Below are 24,760 nucleotides of genomic sequence, written 5' to 3' on the forward strand. Positions count from 1 at the left end.
ACTTCATCAATGCTGTTTGTTAGTTCTCTTAGACTTGCCAGGAGCATTGAAGTCTACAAAGTCTGGTCCTTGCAGAATGAAGACTGATGTGTGCTGAACTGCAGAGCAGTTCTGAAGTGCAGAGCAGCTATGTGTTCTTAGCTGTAACAAGGCTCCAGGCAACAAAAACTTGGCTTTGTCAAGCCTTTTGTTAGTCCCATGCTCCTCAGATGTTAGTTAACAAGATAACATAAACTAACACAACTTTCCTGAACATCTAATTATTGTTGTAATGAACTGGAAAAGTTAAGACACAAAGTATCAATGAAAATATCCAACGATCTGACAGGAAAAGGTAAACAGACTCTGTGCCAAGACAACTTCATAGAAGTTTTCTTCATTTAATAGTAATTGCTACAATTAGAAATAGATGAAGCTGTAGCATTGGCACATGTACCTGTTACGCCTTTTAAAAAGTAAGCATTTACATGCCCTTTTACCAATAACTAAAGGCATGTGGTGTGTTCCCAAACCTTGTAGTTCCAGAACAAGTTTTGATAAACATCCACTGGGTGAAAAAAACCACAAACCAACCAAACAAAACTCCAACAAAACCAAAAAAACCCACTTTCCTCTGAACTGTTTGGATAAACTGTTTGGCTCCTGATTACTTGTAGTCATAAAAATGCACTCTGGGCAGCAGGATAACTTTCTGTCTGCTTCAAACAGCCATATTATAAACGAAGCTATTTTATAAAATGTTAATAGCAAAAATAGATGAGGTTTCCTCCATTGCAACCAGATCCATAAAACAGTGTTTTCCCTGAATCTTTAGTTCGTTCTTTTGTCCTCCAAAAGTGAGTGGAGAGAGAGCTTAAAAATGGGAGGAGGTGAGATGCAGAGAACAGTAATAAAAACAAAATCCTTCAGTAAATGATGCTGGTTTTTATTACTCACTTGCTCTGTTCTGCTTATGTCTGTGATAAAGTAGGGTATTTTGTAATAGGATTAATGCATTAAAATTCTGATGCAGAAGTAAAGCAATATTTATACAATCAGAGCCAGATTTTTAAATTTTTGTTTTAAATTTGACCCATGTCAGTTACTTTTACAATTCAATCAGTGGGAAAACTGTTTTAAGAGGAAATAAAGTTAAGCCGATGCGGGAAGTCTGAGTTGAAAAGGAGACACTGGCTTGTTTTGAATGTACCTATATTAATTACTGTTGAATATCTACATCGGTTTTGGTTAAAATAATACTTTCATGTGTGTATATATATACACATATATGTATGTGTATATGTATATATATTTTTTTCATATTGAATGTGTGATAAGAAAGATCAGAATAGTAATTTTTAAAAGTAAAGGAAGAGCAAATGAGTCAATAATAGCCCAAAGCCATCTGATCTTGTATCTGATTGAACGAATGTTTTATTCTCTATAAACAAACACAACAATTTAAATGTGGTAGAATGGGCTCGTATTTCTCGGAGAACTAAAAAATAATGATAGTTTGTCTTGAGTCATCTATGTGGGAAAGCTTTACTTATATTTTCTATTCAGAATTATTCAGCAAGCAGTTTTTCAACTTACCTGCGAACTCCTGTTTGTATTTTAGGATTTTTTAATTATTATAATCCAGAACTAGGGAAGAGGAAAAGGATGGTTTAATGTTGTCCCTTGGTGATCGAAGTAGTAAAGTTTATCTTCTAGTCTGATTTTTGCATAGGAATTTATACCTGGTTAAAAAGGGGGAGTGATTTTCACTTTGGGCGCTTCAGTTACGGCCATATGCATAAGAAAAACTAGAAGAATTGTTACAAGCAGTCTTTGTTAGCACAAAACAATTCTGTTCTGTCCTAAAATGCTGTTTTGCTTTCTGGGACAGTGTCACAGTGCCTAGAGAAAGCCAAGGAGGAAGCTGAAGTATGTGTATACCATGTAAATACGGAGTACAGCATTAGGACATGCTCAAATAAGCAGTAAGTGAGACCTACTTCATATGGTACAGTGTAGCACCTTGCAGAGAAACAAGATGAGGGTCCCTAAAAGTCACAGTAGAAACAAAGGAATAGTAGTCAAAGTAGTAGTAGACACAAAGGAATTTGGGATTAGCACGAAGAAATAGTAGACAAAGTAGTAGTAAATACCAAGGAATTTAACACTGCACTAACAGGGCTGTTACTGCTGAAAGAGCCAGTGCAGTTGCCATCATCCTGTGTAACTGCATCTTTCTGCTGCACTTTGTAGATAAAGCCTCTTGAAAAAGCTTGAGCATTTAGTTCTCGCAGTGGTCTTTGGAGATCTCTGGCCCCTTTGTCTTTATGTCACATTACGACTCTGTGAGGTTGTCTGCAAAGCCAGAAAGCACATACTTTCCCCACCTACAAGCTGCTTTTGGGTATACCTTAGGAAGGTGGTCTTGGAAAGGCAGCAAGATCAGAAGAATGAAAAAGAAAAAAATCAAGGTTTGCTGTAGTTTTTTCTACAATAAAACAATTTCCAGCATAGAGCTTTGGCTGTAAAAATATTTAATAGTTTATGGTGCTTCAGAGTAGGTCTTTTTTGTTTCTGATGATTCTGATGATGTTCCCTGGCCTTCCAAAATGTGAATTAGATTCTTAGTCTTCATACATTGGTGCAGGTAGGACAAACCAGAAATACCTCCACAATATAATGAAAATGCTAATTAAATACCTACTTTAAAATTCTGTGAAGCTGTTCAGAGTTGAAGGTTTTCATTTACTTTTTGATGACAGTGATTTCGGAAATTCACCTATTGTGCAAATAAATTATATTAGATTTTCAAGGGAAGTGTTGTAGTGGAAAGTGTAAAAACAGTGAAACTTTTTCTTTTTATGATTTGACTGATATTTTCTTTGTCACTGTCAATTCCAGCAGATTCAGTATCTTGCATTGTAAGAAGTAACCAAATTCCAGCAGGTTTTGTGTTTCTTGACTATTTTCAATCTTGCTTCTAACTCCATTTCATATCTTCATAAGCTTGTAAAATTTCATTTTAACATGTCAAATTATTTGTTTTAGCATTGGTCAGGATCAGACTTAGTTTTTTGGGTAGACTTGAATTTATTTTTCACATTTAGGTGTCCCTTTAATATTTTTCTTAGCAAAGGAAAGGAAGAGAATTCTCAAGAAGCAGCAGCGAGATTGTTGCAAACAAATTACTTTGTCCTGTATGTCAGTGTAAAGTAGTAAAAACAAATAAACAAAATCCTTTTTCAAAAATACTCTGTTAGAAGCCAGCCTTTGAATGCTGCATTCATGTCAGAGCTCGAAGTCTGACCCTTAGACCTAATGCACTTGGTACAGGAGTAAATAAGAGGCAGATTCCAGTGACAGACACTTTTTTAGCCCAACATCACTGGGAACAGCTGGACTAAATTATTTCAGAAAGCTATGCCACAATAAGGGAGCTGGATGGAAGGAAAACAGTTTATACTGAGCCTGACAAGTGGAGGGGCAAGGTCAGTGTCATTCTACAATCTAGACTGCCATGAGGAATCAGTTAGGGACATTTGGTGGTGTTAATTGTTTTACAGCTACTCTGGAATCAGAGCCTGCTTTATTCCTGAAGCTGAAACCATACTCTAAAGAATGTAACTTTTTGCTTTTAAATGGACAGATTTATATCAATTAGATGTAAGTCCTGATACAGGATGTGGTCAGACTTCTCTCTCGACAGCCACACTTTCTTTTCTGTGTCCCCCCACTTGGAGTTACACCCATGAGTAAAAACCACAAACACTATTTGCTGTATTGAATTAAAATACTGCTCAAAAAAGGTAGTCATCCTATTTGCTCAGAGTTGCCTCCCTCCATCATCATAGAAGGGGGGTGAGAGGCAGAGGAGGATTGCGACACACTCGCCTCTCACATGGCTCTGCCTTTTGATGTAGTGTTTATTTCAGACTGTGATTCAACTGGGTCTGTACTATGGCATACTTGTAGATGAAGCTGGGACCGGCTGGCCCATCTCCTGCAACTTCTCCTCTCTCCTCTGGTATGGTCATGCAGTAAGAGTAGGAAACAGATGTAGCTGAAGGCTAACAGTTCCCTTCTTGGGAGGGAGGGGAAGGGAGAGAGGTTAGTGCAGTGAAAGGGGGCAGATGGAAGATGGCCCCAGGCTGGGGAAGGGGAGGGCAGATCTTCAACTTTCAGCACTGGCCCACGCAGATTGAATTAAGTGGCTGAAGTTGAAGTAGAATATCATTCGAGTAATGAAGGTGACCACTGGACCACAGCAAAGTTATTGTCCTTGCTAATTGTATTTATTACAAGATTTGGCAGAGTTCTTTATAGCAAGGTATTATTATTTCTGACTAGTGAGAATATTTGTAAATAAATGTCAGCTTAGCTGTCATCCTTCATCTGTTTGAATTCAACTTTTAGTAGCAGTTGCATAGGAACCACTGTACAGCTGCATTAGTATGATGAATGCTATATATGAAGAGGAAAAAACCCAGCCATAATGCAAAACCAGAACAACCACCCCCAAAACAAAGCAGTAAACAATCCCCCCCACCTGCAAACAGGTATCAGAAATAGTAAAGCAGGAGATAACATCATCAAGGTGAAGGAAATATAAGCTGAGTATTAAATAATTAGAATATGCAGAATTATCATAAGGAACTACTAGAAAAAAAAACACCAAACCAGCATTGGTTTCAGAAAAACTTGTTCAGCTTAGTATAAAATAACTATTGCTTTTGCTTTATAGTTACTGACCCTTTTTGCTGTCCTAAGATTAAATCTTCTTAATCAATATAGCAATAAATATACTCTACCTGAATTTCTGTGAAAAGCAGACTAATGTTATCATTTGAATTAGTTATGTGACGCTTATGGAAAACCCAATAAAAAGATATTTGTGCTAGAACATTAAGTGTGCAGTTCTGCTCTATGGAGTAGGAGAATGCATGCATTGTGTGTTATATGTATGTTTTAGTAGCTGTGTGTTCAGTTGTGCTGTGTTATGACCTCGCAGTTGAATAGGGTTAAAGTCTTAGAGGTGATATTTGGGCTTTGCTTATTTAAGGAAACTTCAATGACTTCTCAAGTTTAACTTGAGAAATATGGAAGTATTATTTGAGGACAGAAGGATTATATGAACTTGAACACTAAAGAAAGGTAATATAAAAATAAAGGGCTTTTTGCCTTCTGCCTTGGTGCCAAAATGCAAGACCTCCAAGTGCCACAGAGACTTTAAAATTCTGCTTGACAAAAGCTGAATTAACAGTAATGTTGGATTCATGAAGCCAAATAAAGTAATTTTGTTATGACCGTTAATTGGAAAGAAAAATGGATCTTTCTGGGATTGTGTGGTAAGCTGTCAGTTAGGTTCTTAAGAAGGGAACAAACCATTTTACGGGGGCCTTTCCGCATATTGTAGGAAAAGACCATATTCTTCAAGGTTTTGCCTTGTAGGGCTCAATTTCCAGCTTGCTTTCTTATTGTTCTTGAAGACAACAATTAGCATTGTTGGCCATCACAGGGCTTGAGAAATGCAAAGTGAGCTGTAGCATTTTTAGACACAGAAGATTTAGCCACATTAGCTCACATTCTCTACAGGCTATGTCACGGCTCACTGTGTTTCTGCAATTCTAGCTACCAAGCTCAAAATACAGAGGTAGAGCAGACAAAAGACCTATTGATTCAAGCGTGATTTTTTCCATCTTTCAAGGGAATGTATGTATGGTACTTATTGTCTGCCCATTAAGGGAGGATGAAACCTGGTTTGTTGGTGACCATGAAGAGTTAATTTTTAGAGATTTTTTCAAGGCTATAGGCTAATATTTTTTAAAAGTTTTCTCACTAATTTAATACTCAGGAGGTCGACTAACTACATAGTGGATCTGTTGTTGCTGATGAAAGCTGTTAGCAATTTACTTTTTGATTTTTAGTGACTCTAGGATGTGTTTGTTAACTTTGCACAGCATGAAAATTTGATGATGTTTTTCAGGATGATGTTTGTACTTGATATTAATAAATCCCAGATCTCTTGGGAAAACCTCTGGGTTGGAGAATAAGAACAGAGAAGTTGGATATGGAAGTAAAAGCATTTGCATGCATGGATTTTTGTGCTGTTTGTTGCATGACAGGTGTGGTCTGTCCTTCAGTTACAGTGCAGGAAAATGGCTCAGTACATTTGTGCTAATGCCTGTTGAGAGGCAGGAATTGGAAACAAAAGTGTCTGCCTGATCCCTCCTGCAATTATAGAGACTGAAGTTGAAAGTGGATGGAAGAGACTGATATAAAAGTTACAAGGGTAAAAAGCAAAGCTACCAGGGAAAAAAGCATTTACAACAAATCCCATTAAATAAATTGTGGCAGTTACTTGAGCTCAGGAAGCCTTGAATTCTGGAGGCTTTCCACCAAGGGAGCTTGCACTTTACACTGTGAATGAGCTTTAGGTGGTTTTCTTTCTTGTTTTCACCAAATAGAAAGATAAAAAAATCTGTGAAGGTCAAAGGTCAGGTTTGGGGGTTTTTTAGTGGGGTTTTTTGTGTTTTTTTTTTTAAGCTAATACTTGTGAGAGCCAACCCCTTTTCAAAATGAGTTGCAGTGTAAATGAAGCCACCTAAGCTTAGGAGGCAAATCTTGTTGTGTTCAACCCATTTTGAAGAACAGAGCTGACCTTTTATGTTCCCAGTGCATTTCTAAGAGCTTCTGTGTGCTTTGGCTCTCTTGAGGTTAAAAGGACAAGTCCATACTGAATTGCGTCAAACAAAAAACTCTGTTTATGCTTCTATCATGCTTTTGGAAAGCCTGTTCTTCTGGTTTGTGCTGAATCTGAAATTTTATCCAGTACTGATCAGGAGTTAGGTCCTTGCTTCCTTCTCGCTATTTGTGCCTGGTGCTGCTGCTGCTGCCCACTAGTTCTGGACCTGCAGTATCACGAGGGTAGGCTTATACCGCAGGTAGGAGTGTGCCTGCAGTTTATACAGATAAACTGATATAATTTTAAGCTGGTAGCTTGGGCTTTAGCAGTATAGGAGCTGAACAGGTTTTTGGAAGGCTATCTTGCCCTAAATGTAGAGCTGTTGTAGCAGTGTTGCTGTAAACTGGGTTGTTTAAAGCAAGCTCAGATTTACTGAGCTGAGCTGCAGTCACACCTCTTATGGCTCTGTAATCATAATCAGATTTAGATACTGTGCACGGGCAACTTCTAGTAGGCTTCTAAGGAAGCTGTATTTGTTGGAAAGTCTGGACTTGCTTGGCTGCTCATTTGCTTATTGGATGAAAGAATTCAAACGTGACTCAGTTTCTTGCTGCCTCCATGTCGTGGTTTACCAAGTACCATGCTGCTCGTTCGCTCACTCCTCCTCACCCAGGGGGATGGGGAGGAGGATCCGAAAGGAATGTAAAACTCAGGGGTTGAGATAAGAATAATTAATTAGTAAAGCAAAAGGTGCACACACAAGCAAAGCAAAACAAGGAATTCATTCCCCACTCCCCATGGGCAGGCAGGTGTTCAGCCATCCCCAGGACAGCAGGGCTCCATCATGCCTAACGGTTACTTGGGAAGACAAGTGCCATAATGCCAAATGTCCCCACCTTCCTCCTCCTTCCCCCCGGTTTACATACTCAGCATGGCGTTCTATGGTATGGAATATCCCTTTGGCTAGCTTGGGTCAGCTGTCCTGGTCGTGTCCCCTCCCAATTCCCCGTGCACCCCCAGCCCTCTGGCTGGCAAGGCCTGAGGAACTGAACAGTCCTTGACTTAGTATCAACATCACCCAGCAACAACCAAAACCATCAGTGTGCTATCAGCATTGCTCTCACACCATAGCCAAAACACAGCACTGTACTAACTACTAAGAAGAAAATTAACTCTATCCCAGCTGAAACCAGGACACTCCATAAGAGGGGAGGGCATCTGGTTATTTTGATTTTAGAGCAACAACTATTTTATTAAATACTTTATCAGGTATAATTGAAGTAATTGAAACAAACCCAATAAGGTCTGTCAATTGATGAAAACAAACCCAAGTAGTAGCCTGTATTATCAAGATAAAGTCCCTGCTTATTGTGTCCCCAACTTTGCCACAGCTGTATTTCAGGTATGGGGGATATAGCAGACAAATATAAATTAGATCTCTTGATTATTTTCATTTATTGCTCAGTTAGCCTCAGTTAGATTAAAACTACGTGCAGGACAACAGCTACTTTTTAAAACTCAGTCAATCCATTGTGATTGTGCGTACACATAGACAGAGAATGTACTTGTGTGTTTCTGAAGTATAGGATTTTTTAGGTATTAATATTACAGTACCTGTCTATCTAACATATTACAAGTTTGACCTCACAGGTTCTAACTGACACAGTGATAGCTCTTGATTTTGCACGTGATGGAATGCTGGCATCTTCCATTGGCTACAGTTAGAACTGTAGATGTTGAGAACATTTTGAACATTTGTTGATCAAGTGGTAGCATGAAAATTAGAGGCAAACAATGGAGCAGTTTACATAGATATTTGGCACACAAGGAATTAGGGTTTCTAGTATAACCTTCGGTAAAAGTGTTTTCCAAGGATCTATTCATGTGAAATAGATGATTCGTTATGATTCCTTAAAATGTATTTATCATTTTACATAATATGGTAAAGGTTTCATATCTGCAGTCCTTGTATATGTTTTTGTCATTAGAAAGCTTAATTTTGTGGGACTTTTCTTTTTGGTAACTTTCACAAAGTGTAAAAAATGTTTGAAATGTAACAGTGGTTTTATTTTTATAAAATGTACTATAAAGTATACTTACAAAGTTAATAAGAAGTGAAGAGGTTGTGTTCAATCTCTTTAAAAGTTCCATTAAAAGGTAGTACACATTTTAATGTCACCATGCAGTGCAGTCACCTAGGAGTATTTTTAAAAATGTCATTATGCTGGTTTGTTGTTTTTTTTAAATGACTGTCTGTGCAGTAACTGTGGAGAATGAACTCTGCCCTACTTCCTCTGCCTTCTGTTGTCAGTTTTTCTCTTTTCTTTGCCCTGACAGTGTAGAATGCAGTGTCTTCAAAAGTGGTTGTTTTTTCTTCTCATTCTACCCTAAACAAAGCAGTGATAGTTTTATCAGATGAGCTTGTTGAGTTTGATGAATTATTTCTAAAGTGAAATGTTATTTACAATAAGATATAATACAAAAGAATACATTATCAGGATAGAAATTTAAAAAATAAACTGTATAGTAAATGGAATTTATGATGAGATGATAATTGAACTACTTTTGTAGTAACCAGGAAACATCACTGATTTGTGGGTTTTCTTCTCAACTATTCCTCAGTACTGGGAAAAATATATATTTTATTAGAGAAAGCTAATGATTTTATACAAAACTGGAGAGTGCCCATACTCAAATGTGACATGATGCTCCAAGTAGGAAATATGTTTATATTTCTGAGAGCATTAGGATTGCTTGGTACACCTAAACTTCCTTCATGAAAACTGATTCAAGAAAGTTGTTTCAGTACCTTTTCTCTTACTGTAAATATGAGCTCATGAATATTTTTACTGTCAACATTTATGTCAAACTTTGCTTTCTGAACAAACAGAAAAGAGTATTAAATATCTGTCAGCACTTTGTTAGCCCCACTGAGACAAAATGCATCTTTACAAATACGTAAGAGCTGCCTAAACAAGTTCATTGTATCTGAACCAACGGTATGTTGGACTTTATCAAGCACATTTGTAGGAAATTAATAGTTTTTCTGTTTCTGGTTGTTACAGATGTGATGGAAAGCCAGACTTTGCTGCGCAGGAGTAGTCACTTTGAGAAGTGCCTCCTTGCACACAGTCATTTAAATAAACAAGACTGCTTGTTGTGAAAATTGAAAATTGACAGGACAAAGAGTACAACTTTTAAAAACAAGATGCTTAAGGATAGTGTATAGATATAGTAAACAGGGATTTATTTTGGCAGCCTTAATGTGCATGGGTTTGAGCTCTGTTTCTGGGGATGATTCACAGTTTTGGAATATAATCAGGCTAGAGCTTACACCAATTTGGTTAGTTAACATGAAGTTTATATGAGTCCATTCCTAAGGATACATTAACATCAACAACCAGAAAATAATTTTTTAAATATGGTAGAGGTACAGAGAAAGCTTTGTCAAGTATTTGTGAATTTAGCTCCAAGTGGATTCAGGTGCTCAAATGTTCCAGCCAGTTTTTAGTCTCAGCCATAAATTTCATTTGCAGTGATTTGCTGTTACTCATTTAAAGTATCAATGTTGAGAACTGCTGATCACGCCTTGGGCATTTTCTCTCATTCCCAGGGAAGATGTCTAGAGACCGGGCTCTGAGGAAGCAGCAGCAATTGAATAATTTGGTAGCAGCAGTGACAAAGCTTGCTAAGCCTGGAGATGTGATTGTGGATTTTTGCAGTGGAGGGGTAATGTATATTCTTGTTTATATGATTTGGTTTCTTTCAGCTTTCATCTTTGCAGTTGTGGGTGGTTGCTGCCACAAAGCTAAAGTACAAATGCTGAAATTTTAGTTGCTTTTAAGGGTTCTGTTACTGGTTAGGGGATGCTTGTCATGTAATAGGTCAACAACAGGGGACACTGAAAAGTGACTCAGATTTTGTTGTTTGTTTTTGTTTTCACAGGGCCATGTTGGTATTGTTCTTGCTCACATGATGCCATCATGTCAGGTAAATTCTAAAAAAAAAAGTACAGATGGTATGAGCTTTTGGTCTCTGATAATCATCTTAAAAAGATGTGCGTGTAGGAAGAATAAATATGAAGACAGATGTGTCTCAGTAGAGGACTTAGATTTGAAACATGCACATTTTTAGCATAATCCCAAATGTGTGCAGTGCTTTCCTGAGAAACAAAAGTTATAGGAAAACATAAAATATTTGCAAGCTGATGGATATTAGCAAGTTATTAAATGCATTCCATTATTGTTGGGTTTCCTGCTAAGCATTCTGGAGATGTCCAGCTCTGCTATAAAAATTTAGTTTTTCTCAATTAAACTACAGTGGTTTGTGATTGGTTGTTGGTAATGTTATACTTTGATTTCTCAGTATTATTTTGCCTTACTTTCTCCTATGGATGAAATCTAGGTGGTGCTCATAGAAAATAAGGAGTTATCTCTGATCCGTGCTAAAGACAGAAGTGATGAACTAGGTTTAAACAACATTTGGTTCATTCAAGCAAATTTGGACTATTTTAATGGGACTTTTAACATTGGGGTAAGTGATTATAACTTTCCCACTTTAAAACTTCACTATCTGGTTAGTTATTCTCAAAACAACTAAAATATCTGAGAAAATAAAATTCTGTATGTCCTTACAGACACACATTTCTGATGCTATGAGAAGCACCCTTATTACGTTAATCTGTATTGTTAGTTTTGTATTTATTCTCTGTTACACATTGGCATCGCTTTTATGTTGCATGAGTGAAAAAAGAATTTTCTGCTCCAATCAAATACGAAAACGTATGCTGCCCAGCCATGCTGAAGAAAAAGTACAGTAGATCCTTGGTTTAATCATGTTATTTTAAAATCAGTGATTCGTTAATGGATATACTGTGGAGAAGGTTTTGAGGATCGGAAGACTACTGTTGCTCAAATTAAGCCTGAGTGCAGTAAAGTGAGATCAGAAGTGTAGTTAGGTGACAGTAAAAGCATTTTAAGATAAACAACTCAAGACTTCATGACGCAAAACTGAGAACGAACTGTCATGACAGAGTGAATGCTGAACACTCCTGTTGCAATCAGCAAGCGATACTCTGACTCCCAGTTCACTGTGAATGAGCAGACCAAAGTAGGAATCTGAGTTCTGCTGGAGCAAAGTAGGTGATTGAATACTGATTCAAAGCATCTGTGTTAGACCCTGAAAGTAAATGAGATTAATGTCCTCTCCAGAATTCTGCAACCCTAGTGAAGAGAAAGGCATAAATAATCTTTTGTAACTCTGCAAAGATTCCTGTCTTTCCATTTTATATTCTCTTAAAAGAATGTGAACTTTTTCAGCAAGCTCCAAGCTTTCAGTGTGAGTCTGACTGTTCCTTAAATCAGCCATCCAAGGACCTGCTTTGGCTGTAGCTGAGGATATTTAATGCTGAACGTTTATGGTACATCAGCAGTGCAGTTTAACAATTTGGTCAGTTTATTTAATAAAGGAAAAGAAATCCAGTGCAGGCAAAAGAGGAGAGAATAAATCATTTCAGCCCAGTCCTTCCAAATGTAAATTTCCAATTCTTGAGCATTATTTTCTGTGCTGCATTGTCATACGAATCTCAGTGGATGAGCTAGAGATGTATTTCAAAAAATCAGGATCTCATGAATACTTCACTGAATTCTGTGTGTCAGTTGTCTTGTAGTTTTTCAGTGAAATGAGTCTCCTATTTTGTCATCATTGGAGCTCCTGTCTTTAATTTTGTTGATCTGTTTTTAAGGTTAATACTAAGTTAAATAATCTGTGGAGCTTTTCTTTCATAAAAGAAGTGTTATATTATCTCTTTTAAGTTTTGTGACAAGGAAAATATTGAAGTATATGTCAGAAAAATTCACTTGGAAATTCTTTTTCCAGTCCTGTGACTTCAGTTTCTTTGACTTGATTATATAGTCTGCTCAACAGAAAAACCTGGGGCTTTCCCTTTTTGGGACACCTATACCAATTTCAGCTTCAGAATTAGTTTGTATCATACCATGATTCACTCTTCAGAATTAGCTCATTAACTCAGGATTAGCTTTCATATGCAGCCATGTTTAAGACAGGAGCTGGCTGGTTTACTGACCACAAGTATTTGGTGTGTTTGAAAGTAAATAATATATAGTTTAGCTGCCTTTGTATCATTATGTCATAAACACTGTTCTGATACAAAAATGACCATATAATACCATAATATATAAATGCATACAAAGTTTGGCAGTGCATCATTTCTATCTAAACTTACCTTCTCAGGCTTGTAAAGATATTCACTCGTTGCATGACTTCACCATTTTCAGTAGAACAATACAGTGTAAATATGAGGGTGGACACAATGACAAGAAATTTGCTGGTTATAGTACTTGAAATTTTAAGAGGTATAGAAAAAGTGACGTGTCAGAAGTTGTCATCTCTGCATTTGGTATTAGTTTAAAACATGTTTACCTTGAGATCAAATCTGCATTACTAAGCTATATCGTTATCTGTTATCTGCTAGGAGTTCAAAAGCAAGTTAAAAAAAAAACATGTTGACCCCTTGACTTTTGCTCCACATGAAATTTCTGCTCTTATGAATTGTTGGGGTAGTGGAAGATCAAGGTTCTGAAACAACTTGGTTTTGAGTGCCAAATGTACTGGTACATTGTATTGTTATTACATGTTGTAGTACAACCACCAACCACTGTAAAGGATTTCAGTCTAAAAGTGAAAGCTTTCAAATACTTGCGTTTACATGCCAACACCCAGAGGAGTCTTTGAGATCCTAATTGTTTTTAATGCTTCTGTAGTACTCAAAGTATCTCAACTAATTTGTGAGAACCAGTTGAAAAGTTTAAGGTTTGTTTGGGGGGAGGGTATATATTTTTGAGTGTGCTGAGTTCTTTTCTTTTTAAGATCACTAAAGTGAACCTGAGGTTTTGTGAAACTTTTTTCCCTTTGTTTTTCTGTGTGCGTTGGGCTGTTCTGGGGAGTTGCAGCACCAGAGGACTAATTACAGGGCAATGATCTTGTATTGCTAGCTCTTGCTCTCTTCAGGGGCCACTTTGTTTCCCTGTATTTACAGATGTATGGATTTGTGAACCAGATTCGTTATCTGCATTAGTGCTCACTTTTTATTTTGTTTCAAGCTATCCTATATATTAAACTCACTGTCTGAGAAAGCTTTGTCTTGGATTTTATTGGTGATTTTTGGCTTAACTAAATTGGCTCTGAGAAACCCAAAGAAGAAATCAGTTGGTGTAAAAGTTCATACAGGCTCAGCAAAGCTACTGGTTTTATCTGCTGTTGTTTCAAGGTTTCTTTTCCAAATGTGCAAGCTAAGCAGAGGTCTTTGTTTTCTGCTTGGATAGATGAAGTAACTATAATTATATTCCATATTAATCTAATAGCTGTGATATTAAGAATCTATTTTTTATATTAAATGGGTTTTATTTTTGTTGTTAAATTCATGCAAGCAGAAAACTTGCATTGTGAAATTATTTTCTTATTAATTTTTTAATATTCTGCTTGAGACAAGAATATTTGTTACCATCTGTATGCAGTTATAGTTCAGTCGATGATTAATGGTCTGCTCAGCTGAGCTTATGTCAAGCAGTCTGCAAACAGAAATCTTTGTTTTAATCTATATCTGAAAGTAAAGGTTTTATCTTCCAATTGCTGTACCTTGAAAAACAACCTTGAACCCTCAAATCAGAGCTTTGTGGTTTTAAACCTTTTTCCTACGTCTACAGTGAATAAAAAGCAAAGAAAACAGTGCAGTTCTACAAATCTGTACCACTGCATAAAATTAAAAATGTGCCTCAAAAATGTCCTTGGTTTAATGAAAATCTAGAGCACCAGGTCTACTATTTGAGCTACTGAGTACATGGAAGAAGACAGAGAAAGTAACGCCTCCATTTTGCCTGGCCCATTTGGTATCACAGGTATGGGGAGGAGAGAGCTGCTTGCTGTTCCTTGAAATATGTTGCCTTTCTGTAGGAGAGCATGAAGCAGTCTGTGCGTTGCCCAAACATCCATCAATGCTTACAGGTAGCAGTTGTGATTGCATGACATTCTACTTTTAGTTTAAGAGCCCATTACTAAAAAAAAAGAAAGAAAAGAATAAAGAGAGAAAAAAAAAAAAAAGAGGACAAGTTGTATTTGATGCTTTCTCCCCACCCACCCACCATGTCTGTTTTCTAAAGTTTTTACTCAATAACTTACAATCAAATGATTAACATTTATGTGTAAATATTGTCCTTTAAATATGACCTTCAGGTATATCTGTTACTTCTTTTACTGCTAAGTTCAAATCCAGTTGTGAAATAGTTCTTTGTATTCCGAAGTCCTTTTTGCTTGACAAAAATTTTTGACTAATGACCACAGCAGTTTTTATTTTAATGTTTTTCTGGGGCATTGTTTTTGATTTACGTGATATCACAATGGTAGTGCACCCACCTTTTGAGGGCTTTTGGTAAGTGACCTGTGTTCAGTGTGGATGGTTCCCTTGTTAATGGAATAGGCCATAAATTTTCCTCAGCATGGGTATGAAGGGAGGAATGACAAACTGAGGAATTAATGACCAGGTCTTAGGCATAACAGCTTTCATTGCAAAAACTTCCTCATATATTTAAGTAACTAAGTCAACCAAAAAAAAATACTGCAACAGGATTGTGTTTAGAATATTGCTGTAAATAATTTGCTTGTTTCTTTGTTTTTTACTTTTAACACTCTAGGTGGCTCTGCATGCATGTGGTGTGGCAACAGACATGGTGATCGAACACTGCGTCAGGGCACGGGCAGCATTTGTCGTCTCCCCTTGTTGTTATGGCTTCATTCAAAACACAGTGAAGTTTAAATACCCACGAAGGTAAAATAAAGCTGACAAGATCAGCTTTAAAATATCGACTTAAATGAAGGAAGAAAATACTTAGACGATATAGCATTAATCGATGGAAGATCATTGTAAGTGTCAAGGCTAAACTGGTTCACAGGTATAATGCAACTGTTTCATCCTTTGCAACCCATCCTGAAAGGGAGACAGATTGGTAATTCCTGGGTTTTTTTTCCTGGATTTGTCTATTCATAGCTCAGAAAACTTTATACCATCAACATAGTAGGTACAATATGTGGGGATCTATGTAATATGCAGACCTTTTACCTTGAAATCACAAAGTTAATAGAAGACTCATGAAAATTGCTGTGAGAAAGGGAATTGACATTTTGATGTTGGTGAAAGATGTAAGCAATAAGCTTAAAGAAATGGGTCTGCTTTATACCACAGTTTACTGCTTGTGAAACTCTTCTGATTTATTTCCAAGTAGACAAGCTCTCCTGTATTTCAGTTCATATTTTTAATACTTTTTCAATGGACTGTGTAAATACTTTGTCATCTTCAAATCTGCCATGTTGGAGATAATCATGTATTTCAGGCTGAAGAATTTTAATGCCTTTGATATAAATAAAATGTAAAAGGTAAGCATAAAATGGCAGAAGATAAGAGACTGACAGCTTTCTGAGGCAGAACTAGATGGTGGAAGAGAGTTTTGGTGTCTTTTTCCTAAAGCTGAGCTTTGAATTTGGATGTCCAAGATGGATCAGATCTAATTCTACTAGGAGTTACAACATTGTCTTAGGTATATATTTGCTAAAATAAGAAATGGAAACATGCTGTCTTAAAAGGAATCAACAAATACAAAAAAATCTTATGCATCTGTGTTAAATATTTTTCATTCTTTTCTATACTGTCAAAATGTGCTGTCACAGAAGTGCATGGAGAGTAAATATTTGGAATTTGTCAGTTTGGTAAACTTTACATTTAACACTGTTAGTGAATTTGATTCTTCCAGCTTTTTACGTGTGTCCCTTTTTGTTTTCTCTTGTGATAGAGTAAAATGAAGAAGTATTCTTAAGGAAGAGGCAGTAAAATTTTAAACCTTCTGAAGTTAGCAGGCACATAGCTTTTCTCTGCTGACTTGTTTTAAAATTGACTGAATACTGTTTAACTTTTGACCAGTTAACATTTCTAGACCATGAAGACTGGAAACGCTCGTTACATTTGAAAATTTTTGTTGCTGTAAATGCTGCAAGAATGTAAATTATAGTTTTGTGTTTGCCAAAATTTTGAATGTAAGATTGTAAGCCTATGTGGAAAATTATCAACCCTAGCTCAAGCTACATTTTAGGGTTTGTGTTTTCTTTTTTTCCTTATTTGATGTGAACGTAAAACATGATAGCCTGCCCATATCCCCATATTGCCTATGTTGTCTACTCGGTTCCATTGTAGATACACCTTACTTTTGTGATACAAACAAAATATATGCATGACTAGAGGTTCTGTACATGTAATATAATTTATGTGACAACATAGAAATGCCAGTAAATCTGTGTTAGAATTTATAATGATTTAAAGAGAGAATTTTAATAAATAATGTAATAGAAAAAAAAAAAAAGGACAACACCAAAGATGCTTTTACTTTTCTAGTGAACTGGAAGCATAATGGTTTCTGGGTGTTTTTTAATGCCTTTCCTTAGGATACAGATACTGGTATTTTGTTTAAAGTGTGTTCAAGTATGTATTGATTGCTTCTATTTTCTGCCTCTGCTTTTTTAGATGCTAATTGAATTGGTCTGGTTCTTTTTTTTTTTTTTTTTCCAGTCATCAGTTCAAAGAAATTTTGTCCTACAAGGTATGTAAAAGGGATGGAGGGGGGAGAGGGTTATGTGCAGTTTCCTGTGTTTCACTTGGTCGTCTTATCAAATTAAATGTAAATGCTTATCTTTTAATTGCAAGGAAAAGCATGGTTTATATGAAATGTGCTTACTGCAGGTGTCATTGTGTTGCTTTCTCTGTACCATCCATTTTTAAGGCTTTTTTTTTCTTCAGTAAAATGAAATAGTTTCTCTACAAAAGAACTTTTTCTTAAAAAAATCATAATGTGTAAGCAAGCCATTCCTAAGATATGTCAACATGTACCAGTTAACAATTACAAGATATCAATTGATTTAGGCCTTGAATACAACTGTGGAAATGGTCAATCATTTTTTAGGTAAAATTATGGCTTTTGTAGATACTATTTTCTGATAAACATTAGATTTCTCCCTTTAATTTATGTCTGGAAGATTAGACATAGTGAGTAGGAAGAGCTTATACTTATCAGCAGGAACTTTATGCAGTATTGCTTTAAAAACATTATTCAAAACTATTTCAAAAGTATTCAAATTTTTTGACCCCGGGGAGCCAGGTAACGTGTGGAGGTAGTCTGAGAGAAAAGTAGGAAAAAGAATGAGGCATGTAGATTCAACAGAATGAATGTAACAGGTAATAGGGGAGTGAAAAGGACAAGAGCATAGAGCTGGACGGCAGAGAACTGGTACTGATTTGTTAATCTTTGTCTAGTGCATTTAAAGTAGTTGGTGATGAGCAACCAGAAAATTGAAGGTTAGATGCACTTAATGTGGCATGGAAAGAAAATGTTTCCATTTGAGAGAAACAAGGATATATAGAAACTTTAATAAATTTACATGTCAAATCAAGACACAAGTATCTTGGTGTTTATAGTATAGAAATGAATTTTGGAGATGCAGAATAATCCTTTATAAAGAAATACAAGGAAGAGACAGTGTTTCTAATATCCAAATGTTTTTTGGGACAGCGAGCATAGCAAAGATGCTATATTTAGCAGGAAAATGGAGATTATCCTTTTCAATCCCCAAGTAAGATGACATTAAAATAAAGCAGAAAATGTAGAGCCATTTTATATAGGGAAGTTGCTATCTGATAATACACTGATGTTATCTTCATGACAGTGTGGTCTAGGTACACTTTACATGGAAATAAATGTCCATAGATTGAGATGATAAAGATGGCACCATGGATTTGGACCTGCCATTGTGTTTTCCCTTGATTAACATTCTTTTCAACACATTTATATGTTTCTAGCATATAATCACGAAGAATTCAGGTTTCAGTTCAGAAAAAGCTTATTTATTAACATATTAAAAGCAGACCTGTTGACAGTACAAAAGAAGATAGTGACAATTATAAAATCAAGGATACCTAGATTAGGATAGTGTACATAATCTCATTAAAACTCAGTGATTTTTTTTTTCCTTAATCTGTTAATCCATGGAGGTTTAAACACAGGGTTTGTCAATGCTATAGAAGTTACAGCATTTTATTGTACGGCACGGGGGCCAAGGACAATGCTAAAAAGGCCTGCTGCTCTTGATAATGTAAGAATCTATACAAATGGTCTAGGCTGGTCGGTGCCTCAGATAATCCTAGTTATAAATAACTTTTGTTATAGTGCTAGCTATATGTGTTTTTATATTTCATATTAATAAATTGTTACAGATTATTGGTTAGTAGCCAACGGTGCCATGTGTTAGCCAGACGCTGTCTGTGTCACCCACCCCGCTCCAGTTCCCATTTTAAATTCATTTCTCTTATCTTTCATTTTAGTGAGATCTAAAAAGACATCCAGAAGTCTGGCAATTCCAAAACATTTTTTGATGAGAACATTATGCTGTAATTCATTAGGTTATAGCTGCGGAGAATAAGGTTGTGATAGCTGTAGTTTTCTACCATGATACATTTTGAGACTCTATTTGTCAAGACACTCTCCCTGCAGGAGAACTGGAAAGTAAAACTGAGTAATTTTGCACATACAACTTTGAAAACCTAATAGGAATTGAAGGCGTGGGTGTTCCAGTAAGCAAGTTAACTGTTCATGCACATACAAAATGTAGGCAGTTCATAATTATTAACTTCATTATTTCAGAAGTGCTTTTCTTCTAATTTCTGCCAACTGGGAGTATGACAATTTAATGACTGTGTCATGGGGAAATGTTGTGGTCATAACTTCGGCTGTAGTTTAACTTCTTGGATTATTGCTGTAGGAAGCCAAGGCATTAGACTCAGTACAGATTTTCAGGTTAGGTGGTGAGGTTTACCTTGTTCTGGTCTACTTGGATGAGCTGAGAACCTGATGTGGCAAAGAGCTGGGTTGTGTTGGATGCCTGAAGGCTGATGAGGGGTTCTGTGTTAATGTGGATCTTCTCCCTCTCCTCTGAATCCTTCTTTTTCTCCCCAAGCTGGCTGTCACTGCTGCTTCTCTCCTAACAGTAGCCACATTGCCTGTGGCTTTCCTTCTGCTCATTCTCCAGTAGCTGCATCTGGGTTTAACATTTTCAGCTCTTTTGTACTACTAAAATAGCCATATTTGAATTGAACTGACTGAGCATAACATGTTTGAGTCCTAAATGTGTTACAACATGTGGTCATCTTGCTTGCATATTTCTTCTGGAGCTGTAAGCTGAAAACCTTCATGTGAATGAGCTGTACCAGGGAACAAATAATCCTGCCTCAAGATACTGTAAATTTATTTAAATAAGTAATATTTGAGTATCATGTAGCTATAATATTTTATTTTATAGTATGTGGGCAAAGGTTTTTTTTGTGATCAGATGTCTATTAAATTTATGAATTGGATGGAGTTACCATCTTGATTTAATATGAAGATGGGGTTTCATTCATTTTTTTTGTCAAATGAAGACTTTTGGATGTTTATGTTCCCCCTAATAAAAAGCTAGAGTAAGTATCCTCTTCAGCATAGTAAAGGAAGCTAAAGTATCCTTAGGTAAAGTGGCTCTCTTCATCTGTTACAGGAATCAAACCTCTAATATCATCAGCTTATATCAGGCAAGAATTTAAAAAACATAAAAAAACCCCTTTTTGATGCAAGACATATCCTTTTTTCAAGACTATAGCTCTGGAAGCTTTGCTTAGCAGAGCACTTTTTGCTGTCGTCTGTTTCTGTTTTCTCCCCATGATGTTATAGGACACTTGGGAATGTCGTACAGTGCTAAAATGGTTATGATTTACTCAGCCCTGTACTTAATATTGCAGCTGTCCCAAAGAGCACAGCTGTCATCAGAGCATTAATTTCATTGCTACACCTTCAGGGTTTCTTCTCTCACCATCTGGCTAACTCACCTTCCTTGGCTTGGCTGGTTTGGAGCAATGATTATGCTAGCATAGGAGGTGTTTTTCACAGCAAATGACAATGGGATTCTGCCTGCTTGTGCAGTGAACTAAGCAGGGAGAAAGGCGGTGGGGCTAATCCTCCACTGCACCATAGCCCTGGGTGACAAGACAGGAAGAAATCAACAGCAGCTGTTGTAGAAGCCTCTGCGGAAATTTTTAAGTGGAACGGGGATGGTTCAAAAGCAAATTGTGTGCAAATTTTGATGTAGGAAACTTTCCTATTCATGGCCAGGTGTTTCTTGCCTTCAGGATTTTATTTTGCCTTCAAAATCTTTTGGGTTGATCCTGAACCTATTTGATAGAGCAGAGGAAGTCTATCCCATGAAGTGATTCTTACGGGATTCAAAATCACTGCTTGGAAGGTAGATCAAAATCACCTATTTTAAGAATTTTGTCTACGCTGCTTATTGATACAGAGATTCTGCCCCATGATGACAGTGCTAAAAGAAGGCTGTGCTGCTCATCAGTAATCAAAGGCAAAATTAGTCTGCAGTATGTCTTCGAAGAATGCTGTTTTGTATATGTTGCATCCAATTCAACTGCTGCAGAGAATTAGAGAAATTTCAGCAAGGAAAAAATACTCATGAGTAAAAATGTGGTCATGATTACAAACTCTTGATTTACAAACATATTTACAAACCAGAGTAGTATCAAAATTAGGATTTGCACACAGATAATTTTTCTAGAAATAGTGTCTTCAATGTGATAGCATTTTTGATACTTAACAACATTTAACTAGATTTCTTATACTTTATTTGGAAGATGGAAATGCTATTGGACCAAATTTCTTTACTTTTTTTTTTTTCCCCTAGGAGCACATGATCCTTTGCAGATTTGCAGATCAGACAGCTGTTCAGCTTCCACCTGAACGCAGGCTAATTGGTATGAATTTCTGCAGCTGTTGTGTAAACTATATCAGTAATGAATTTTCCTTGATATATATAAAAGAAGTAGTAGTACATTAATGAACAGGGCATTAACTTGCTGTCTCCAGTAAACACTTGAAAATTTTGGATTTCTTAACATTTTGCCACTTGCTGTTCTGTACTATGGTATAGAAACTTTTCTTTCAGAATTATGAATATGAGATAGAGTTTGCATGTTACAGATTTTTGTTGCTTCACCTTTTTTTCTTTCCTCCCACTGTTCTCTGAAAAGAATGAGGTCTTTGTAAAGTTCATTAAAGTCCCGCTATTGCCATTTTATCTTACATGAAAAGCACAAGCTTATTTTTCAGTGTGCAACATTCTCCTGCTTGTAATCGCCGATGATAACTCTCTTAAAAGGGCAAACATGTAATGCCAGCTGGAAACAAAAAGGGTAAATTGCAGAGGCTGGGCTAGCTTTGGTACTGGCGGCTGTATAGAGCATACAAACCTATTTGGTTCACCTCATTAGGATCATCATCATAATTTCAGAAAAAAAACAGAAGGTTTTCTGGGATTTTATATATATATATTTTAAAATAGTAAACAATAATTATAATCTGAAAACTTTGCCAAGAACACAGTTTGGCTTACCCCTTACCTGGGGTACCAGCCTTCCCAGTGCATGGAAACTTACATTATAGCTACAGCAGTGTGCGACCAATTTTTACCTTTTGATAATCAGTTGTGTTTCAGATTTGTACTTTATTGCCATTTTGAGTAAGAGCAGCTGCCTTCTGTTGGGTCATTTATATGCAATAAACAGCCAAAGTAAATCGATTGCTGAGATTTTAGTTTCTTGATCTGGTGTCAATGGTTCCTGATGAAAAGAAATGCAAGAAGCTTATCATTAAAATAGCTGGGATTTCAATACTCAGAAGGACAACAAAATACATAGCACTTCAAATATTTAGAGTAAGGAAATCCATTTTTTCAATATGTGCAATATTCTAGTATTCTTTGACTTACAAAAGGTTGTAATGTGCTCCTGTATGGTATTAATGTTCTGATGGAAGCTGTAAACTAGCTTCCAGGTCAGAAAAGACAGAAGAGGCTGGGAACTCTCAGGATGTAACTATGCATTCTTGGTTTAAAAGAAACACTTAAAAAGTATATTGAAACAGTAGTAGCAAACAATCGTAATTTTTTAAAGCTTAATTTGAAAAATTCAAAGTATTTCCTATACTCACTGTACAGAAAGAAAATTAATACATATTCTGAGATAGCTGTCTATTTAATAATAAATTTGTCTGCTCTTTTGCTATCATCACAGTATTTGAAAAAAAAAAAACAACCTTAAAACAGGTAGTGTTCAGTTACCACTGTAGCACCCCACTTTGCTCCTGCTGCTTGCCAGGTGGACAGAAAATTGGAAAAGGACCCAAAAAAGAAAGATTGTAACTTTTATCTATTCTCTTTCTCTGAAACTGCCATTTTTTTCCCACAATTTTAACTTCTGTGTTTTGCCCTGACAAAAACTCGAACATAAATCTTATTCCTCTCCCTTCCCCTACATCATTGCTTTTTCTGTTTTAAAGAATGTGATTTTTTTCTTTAAGTTCCATGGAATAGGTTTGTTTCAGTGAAGATCATTCCTAATTCAGTGTTCTGTTTCAGCTCTGAAACTGCTTTTATGGGACTCTTGTTGGGGTGCTTTTAAGTTATGCTTGCAAATAATTGAAGATTGAGTCATATCAGTGTTACAGCCATGGTTAATTTTTTAATTTATTTAGCTTATTTTATGCAGTGCGTGATCAGGTATTGAGAAAACTGTGGATTTCATTTAATGAAAATATTCCTGAACAGATGGAGACTTTTTACTTTTCTATTGTAAACTGTAGCAGAATATTCAAAAAGTAGCAGAGCAAGTCATTTTAGGATTGTATTTTAAACACCATTTTAACAATTACCATGGAATTTATGCAACTTCAGTGATATGACAAATCATTTTGTTTCATTATCTGTAAGTCCCTAAAGTGCTGAAGTACAGCGTTCTGTCTGTGACTGTCATGGTTGAAACAACACATTTGTCAAAGGAGTTATCAGCAATTGCTGCACTATCTGTGAACGTAAAAATACACAATTGCACCCAGTTCCACTACTACACACAGCTATTGCCTCTTAAATGAACAAAGTTCTGTTTCCTATTTTCACTGGACATGTGTGTTTTATCCACTATATGCAGCAGTGAGTGCAAACATACGGAATGGTTTTGTTAACATCACTACAGCCCACCTGATTTATTCTCTCTGGTCACAGAACTGCTCCATATATTTCACACAGTCCTACTGAGAGTACCCAGGGAAGCAGGCCCCAGTTGTGACAATCCCAACTGCTCCTTAGTGTGTGTACTTTGAATAATAATAATATTGCTGTCAGAAGCATATACGTTTTGTTCAGCCAACTGCAGAAGGTGATTTTCTGTGAAAGCTCAAATGTAGGAGAATAGTGCCAGAAAAAGTAATTTAAAGATCTATCTTGGTTTGTTATATAAACTGGTACATATAAATTCATACAGGACTAAGATGGAAAGTTCTTTCAGGCCTAACCTTGTTATTGTATCTCTAAATTATTTCCTACCTAATTACTACCCCTATCAAATCCCAAGCCACCAACAGAACAGAGTCCGAATGTCATAATGTTGGTGAAGTCAAAGTAGTGAATATCTTTTGTGCCTAAGGGGTTTAGCTGAGTAGCAGAAAATACTTCTGGCTGCTGGCTCACTGTGGAAAGACAGAGTAGTTTGCGCAGAGTACCATATTAAATTGTGATGTGCACCAGCTGTTCTGAAATGCAAGGATACTGAGGGGCATGTTTGTGCCACCTACCCAAAACTGCTACAGGCACCTAACAAATGCATACCAGGGCTTGTGATGGTACAGGCACTCAAGTTCTGTATATATTCGGGGAAGAGAGGCAGGCATTTCTAGAGGGTAGTCTGAAAAGCCAGATTGTATGCTGATGATAAACAGAATGAGTGCTCCTGTTTCTTCCCTTCATCTCAGACCCCAAATATATTTAACTGTACGGTTCTGTCAGGGACAAGAAAAGAGGTAGGACCATTGGCTTTGAGACTGAAACATGATTGTGCCTTGCTCATGACTTGAGAGTACAGGACTGTTAGTAATAAACCATTTCAGGGAAGTACTTGCT

The 24,760-nt window shown here is 36.5% G+C and overlaps 1 protein-coding gene across 5 annotated transcripts in view; it reads left to right on the forward strand.

Annotated features, from left to right (window-relative positions):
* Window positions 1-24,760, forward strand: part of GSTCD (glutathione S-transferase C-terminal domain containing) — a 78,938-nt gene that overhangs the window by 46,601 nt on the left and 7,577 nt on the right. For all 5 annotated transcript variants that reach the window (XR_005103217.1, XM_037380628.1, XM_037380637.1 and 2 more), the window contains 6 exons: window positions 10,275-10,390; window positions 10,607-10,651; window positions 11,066-11,194; window positions 15,370-15,503; window positions 17,292-17,322; window positions 21,494-21,563. Coding sequence is in view for 4 of the 5 variants with exons in the window: in XM_037380628.1 (XP_037236525.1) it covers window positions 10,275-10,390; window positions 10,607-10,651; window positions 11,066-11,194; window positions 15,370-15,503; window positions 17,292-17,322; window positions 21,494-21,563 (525 nt within the window). In the remaining variant the exon portion in view is untranslated. The remainder of the gene's footprint in view (window positions 1-10,274; window positions 10,391-10,606; window positions 10,652-11,065; window positions 11,195-15,369; window positions 15,504-17,291; window positions 17,323-21,493; window positions 21,564-24,760) is intronic.

The sequence above is a fragment of the Falco rusticolus genome, chromosome 1 (genome assembly GCF_015220075.1).
Source record: "Falco rusticolus isolate bFalRus1 chromosome 1, bFalRus1.pri, whole genome shotgun sequence".
In the NCBI taxonomy this organism is placed as follows: domain Eukaryota; kingdom Metazoa; phylum Chordata; class Aves; order Falconiformes; family Falconidae; genus Falco; species Falco rusticolus.